Source organism: Tetrahymena thermophila (assembly GCF_000189635.1).
Source record: "Tetrahymena thermophila SB210 genomic scaffold scf_8254406, whole genome shotgun sequence".
NCBI classification, from domain to species: Eukaryota; Ciliophora; class Oligohymenophorea; order Hymenostomatida; family Tetrahymenidae; genus Tetrahymena; species Tetrahymena thermophila.
The window spans coordinates 203,284-209,621 of record NW_002476188.1 but is presented as its reverse complement, the minus strand read 5'-3'; the positions used below and the strand labels follow the sequence as shown (position 1 = coordinate 209,621).

The window sequence follows — 6,338 nt, the reverse complement described above, 5'->3', positions numbered from 1 at the left end:
TCATTATTAAGAATGTTTTTAGATGGATTAAACTTATTTGGTTTATTATGATTTCACTTAATTATTTTATTATGATTTCACTTAATTATTTTATTATGATTAAATTTTTAATGGCGAAATTCTCAAAACTAGGTTATTTTGATCAGTAATTTACTCTTTATTATCATAATTCTTTACTTTTTTCCTTAAAAAGATCATTTTATAATCAGTTTTTTCATTATTTTATTACACTGGATATTGTTAATTTAAAGATATATTTAATTAATCGCTTTTGATTCCTTCTAAAGATGCATCCATGCTTTTGTTCCTAAGCTTGTTTTATTTAAATGCAGAGTCGGTTGTCCTGTTGAGAGATGATTTTCTTTCATCTAACCTTTTATAATCATTTTATAATATTGAGACTTCTTTATTTCTTTCTTTATAGAAAATGAATGGACTAATAAATTTTTTAAAAGTGCCTGTCTGACATTTCTAAACGTCGTTGTAATATTACATCATTCTCCTGCCCTTTTCATTAGATTTAATGAGATTTGAATTAACCATCAATTTTTGGTGTATCTTTTGGTAATTATATACTAAGTGAGAGTTATTCTATAATTATACTCCAAATAATTGACTTGAAATATCTTGTGTATTGTCAAATTTTTATGTATATTTCTAAAGAAGAAATTATTCATCTATCTTATCACTACTTGAAATTGGGTCCTTCTTTTTTCTATCTTTCTTACCTATAGGACCTTCTTCATTTTACTATAAATATTTGTAATAAGAAAAGCCTTAATTCATTTACTAAACACGCGTCTCCTCCTAAATATCTTCTGATTCAGTATTGTTAGATGGAGATGTTTAAAGTCTGTTACTTGTTTAAAATATTTTTTAGAGGTTTTATTAATTACAATCACTTAAATTCATAGAAATATTATTCTTTTTCCCAGTTGAATAAGCCCTGATCTACTTTTAATTCTTTTAAGGAGAAATGATGTTACTGCTATTATAAAATGACTAATTTAAGGAATTAAAATATTTCATATTATTTTCATTTCTAAAAGGTATTTTATCTTCGTTACTAATAGAAACCAATTCACGAGAGGGCATAGTTTTTAGTTTTTCAAATTCGCTGGCTTAATAATTTTTATCTAAGAATCTATCTTTTAATTTAGTAGTTTCTTGATTATCTTAGCTATTAAAAGATATTTAGTTCTCACCTCTATCTTCTTATTGATGAGGAGTTATCGGTCTACTGTGTCCAAATTGTTGCAAATTCAATTTAAAGTTCTTCTATTTATACAATTAAAATAACTTAATATGTAATTTATATAAAATTAATTTAATTATATAAACTCATAATTTTATAATTTTATTATTTAAAAAACAACTTTAAATTCAAATTAAATATCATTTAAGCTTTAAAATACTTTTATTTATTCAAAAAACATCTTAAAAAATAGGGAAAGAAAAAAATCCCCAAAGTTAAATTTTCAAAAGTGATAAATTTTTATGGTGAGAGAAAAAATAATTTACTTAGTTTGTATCATAAGAAGAAAGAAGAGAAAGTGGTTGTTTTATCTTAAAATTACTACTTTTTTTTGCATTATTAGAAACAAGAGAGTTTATATGACTTCTTTAGATAGGACTAAAGCATGTTGACTAAAATTAGGTGGATTTATTGAGATCGGATTACAAAAAACTTTCTTATTTTTAATCAGAAGTCACCTAATTTTTCGCTTTTTAATCTGGAGAAAGTGACTGTGAGAAATTAAATTTATTGCTAACTGATGATAGATGCCCAAAAATTGATATTTATTCTTAATTTCCTAGAAAGCTTTAAAGATTGATTAAGTTACCATTATCATTTGAATTTATATTGTCTTTAGGAATCGAATTGATATTTACCTAACTTTTATTAAATTCATCTGTTAGATGAATTGTGTTTTTATTAATTTTTTTAAGGAGAAAACTTGAGTTTTAATCATGTTGTTATTAATTATCATGCTAATTATTTTAATTTTACCCTGATTACTTTTTTTATTAAAGGATAAGTTCTTACGAAACTCCAAATTTATTCCCTTTAAGTATTGGAGATTATTGAGTCTTGAATTAATTTTTACTATTTGAATTAAAGCTAAAGCTTACATTGTTAGTAGTTTTTTGTGGACTTTCTAATTTTACTTATGAGAAATGAGCTTCCTCTTATCTAGGAGGTGAGATTGAAGAGAAATTGCTGGAATTAAGTTTTTGTATAGTCTCTACACAGTTTACATGATAAGAATCTCTCCACTCCTGTTTCATTCTATAGTTTAAGCGTAATTTTTTCATTACGTCAGTGAATCTGCAAAGTAATAAAAAGTTTTTTAGACTGATTTTTAATCCTGAAAACTCAGCAGAAATTACTTTTGCTTAAGTTTTTCTTTTCTTTTACTTTTATACAATTTCTTCCTCACCAAAATAACTCTTATCGTTAAGTATAGCGAGAGTAACTCTTTTTTTAATTCTCTTTAGCTTTTGGGAAGAAACTAAAAATAATCTGTTCATCTGAATTGTTTAATCATCAAGCTCCTCCTCTTCATTTTCAGCTTATTTTTAGGTTTTTAGGTTTGATTCATACATCGATATTTCAACTTCTCCACTTTAAATGAAATACATACTATTTGAATCATCTTATTCTTTATAAATTATATCTCCACGCTGGTAAAAAATACTCTGAAAGCACATAACTAAATTCGATAATTTCTTTTCTTAGGATTCGAATATTTTAAATGACCTCAAAAATTAAATTTTCTTTTAAAAAATAGTTTCTATATGATCTTTCATAATTTCGTTGTACTCATTTTTATCCACTGTTGCAAAAACTGTATCTTACGATGTTATTATTGTAGCCGTTCTTCTTATATTTTTTATAAGCGAGTACTCCCCAAATCCTTCTCCTTCGTAATGACTAGCAACAATACTGAAATGAGGGTATTTTTATTTAATTTCTTATTTCAAAGTAATTCCTTTACACTCTAAATCTGGCTCTGAATCTATTTCGAAGTCAGCCATCGTGGACTTACTCCTCTTTGTAAAAAGTTCAGCATGTAATTTCTAATCTCCTGATTGAATTTATTCAATTGTGTTTTTTCTGCCGAATGGACTAAGATTACCAGATTTATTCTCAGATTCCACCTTTCTACTTTTTTCTAGGATATTTTATTCGTCATCTATGGGCTTCATTTTTCTTACTGTTTCACCATAATTCGTTTTTAACAGCACGTAAACACTACCCTTCAATATAATGAAATACTTCTCTCCTAAATCTCCAAACTCAAAAACTACTGATCCCTTTTGGAGCTTCAAAAACCCAAAATTTTGAATCATTTTTATATATTCATCTTTCTTCATCTACTTTTCTAGATCTATAAATATTTTCAGATTTGCAAACGTCCTCTTGAGCATATCAATCTGGAACTCAGACATTTAATTTTTGAGTTACAAGGTATTTTTGAGTATTTCTTAATCCTCTTGTTTTTATAAATCTAAAATATATTTATTATCTACAAACTACTCCTTTTTTTAGTTAAAAGACTAGCTCCTTCCCCTAGTAAAGCTAGGATAAATAATTGAATCGCATTTGTTGAAAGTCTAAGTTTTTTCGTTATTATGCTAAAGACCATAATTTAAATTGCTGCTAACTAAATGACTACCTCTCCTAAATTTACTGCTACTAAATTAATCAAACGTTTCTTAGAATTGATCTTTAAACTTGTCTAAATAAGTCTTTGGCTTGCTTCCTTTGCTTAAACTAGTATTGGAACCATCTATAAATATATCCTAAATTAAAATCTTTTAAATTCCTTAGCCATTAGGCTTTTTTTCCTCTTCAGAACCTGATTTCATTGATTTACTCTCAGAAATAACAAGTAAATAATACTTATATTTAAAAGCCCTTTTGAGATAAATTATTAATTTTATGACAGATTTTATTAATTAAGGTATGAAGATATATTTTAGAAGATGTAACAATAAATTAAAAAAGAGGCAAGGCAATTTTCAATTATAAATTTAATAATTAAATCCATAACCAATAATTAATAATATACATTATAAATTAAGTATTTTTTTAGTAATCACAGAATACATTAAATCCACAACTTTCTAAATTAGTTTTTATCCCAATAAAAATTAAGTAATTATCTTATTTCTCTACCATCATCACCTAGTCTACAGATTTTGCCACTTCAATTATTTACTAATAATTCAATGATTAGGATGAAAATGAAATTTTAATAATCGTAAAAACATTAAAGCAGCTTTTTTGAATACAATAAAAATTTTATAAACCACATAAGCAAAAACAAACAAACAAACAAACAAACAAACAAACAAGCTAAAAAAATATAATTATTGATTTTTCAATTAAAAAATTATGAAAAAATAAGTGCAAATTTAACTGATTTTAATATTTTACAATTAAAATTTTTGTTTTTGTTTTTTAAAGAAAGATTTAAAATTTTATTTAAAGAGTAAAAGTAATTAACTAGTATGTGATTTTAATATACTAAGAGAATAAGAACCAAAATAGTCAGAGTATAAATTATTTTTAATATTCATAATAAGCTGAATCAAATTTATTTATTTTGCTTAACTAGAATTGTTTGTTCTAAAAATTGAATAAAAATTATAACAATAGTAAGCTTAGTTTTAAATAAATTTAATTATATTAAAAATAAGAAATATTCTATTAATTTCTATTAAAAGGATTATTTTTTTATGATAAATTACATTTTAAGCTTTTAATTTACAATTTGCAAAAAATATTGAAAATTATTTTAAAATATAAATTTATCTTCAACCAAATTAATAAAATTTGTATTTAACTTATTTATTTTATTTAATATATGTTATTATCACTACAATCAAATATTTGGCTATTATTATATTAATATTTAATTTTATTTTTTACCAATTAATAATTATTATTATAGTTTTTATGTAGTGATATGGTTCATTTTAAAATATTATTTAATTTATAATGAATATGAGTTTCAAAAATCAAAAATAACTTTTTAAGCTGCTAGTGAGATATTTTTTAAGATTAAAAGGTTTAAACAAACAAACACCTCTAATACTTTTACCTTAGATATATATAACAAAATTAAGTATAAATATAAAATTAATGATATGTATATTTATTTATATTAATACTTTAATATTGCATTTTATTGAAACATTTTTAAATATATAAAACAAATTTTAACATACAATATATATTACTCTATATTTTAATAAAAAAATGAATTAATTAAATTCATAATTATTTAGTAAAGAGATAAATAAGATAGATATGATGAATATATATTTAAAATAATGGATTATATTGTTAGTTTTTGATTTAAGTAGATAATTTATTAAACATAAATGTATTCTAAGAATATAAGTAATTAAAATTGATATAATATAAAAATAACAAGAAAATAATGTTATCAAGTTAAAATAATTAACTATTTTTAATCTATTTATTTTTAAATTTGATAAATAAACACAATTATTTGAATCTATTTATAAATATTTGATTGAAAGCATAAATGAATTTTATTTAAGAATAAGGAGAAAAATAAATAAATAAAATGTAATTCTAGTAAAAATAACTTTTGTTTGCTAATATTGATTCACATTTGAAAATTCTAATATGAATTTTAAATCTTAGAAATTATATATATCGCAAGTACTGTTTTTATTTAGAATAATTCCAGAAAAACTTATGATGTAACAAATTGAGTATATAATTCATATTTTGAATCATAATATTTTTTGATAAAAAATTATTAGAAATAAAAAAATTTAGAATCATTTAATCTTTGAAAACAGACTGATTGACTGACTGACTAACTAAATATTAATACTTCCTCTAATATCAGTAATAAACTAAAAATCTAAGTATTAAAGGATAAATACTTTCTAAAGAAAAAATAAAAGAATGTTATTTTTAACTTTGTTTTGAATTTTAATAGGGAAAATATTTTGTTAAAATTTTGAAGCTAAACTTATTTAAATTACATATTAAATGCAAATATTTAATTTCAATACTCAAAACAATGAGTAAGAGAAAGCATTTCTTACTTTTTTTTGTATATTCATAGTAAAAGAATTATATAAACTGTAAATTTTTTGATTTTACTTAACTTTCGTAAGATATGTTAAATTGAAATAATTTACTCAAATTTAATTTTTTATAAAATAAGTGTTCATTTTATTTTACAATTCTATACAACAATTAAATAAATGTATGGTGAAATTCAACCTTGTTATTTATGCAAGAAAATTCTAAGTTACTTCTTAAATTTTCAAATTTACTTACTTAA

At 22.3% G+C, this 6,338-nt stretch overlaps 1 protein-coding gene across 1 annotated transcript; it reads right to left on the bottom strand. All coding sequences in view use genetic code 6, as the record gives it.

Moving 5' to 3' along the window:
- On the bottom strand, positions 1 to 3,933 carry TTHERM_00245220 (cyclic nucleotide-binding domain protein; the record flags this gene model as incomplete). The annotated part of the gene is made up of 2 exons (XM_001023752.2): positions 1,522 to 3,933; positions 1 to 1,278 (listed from the first exon to the last, which is right to left on the bottom strand). Exons 1-2 carry the CDS (start codon positions 3,871 to 3,873, stop codon positions 1 to 3), a joined length of 3,630 nt encoding a protein of 1,209 aa, XP_001023752.1. The 5' UTR covers positions 3,874 to 3,933.
- Positions 3,934 to 6,338: the final 2,405 nt, after the last annotated feature.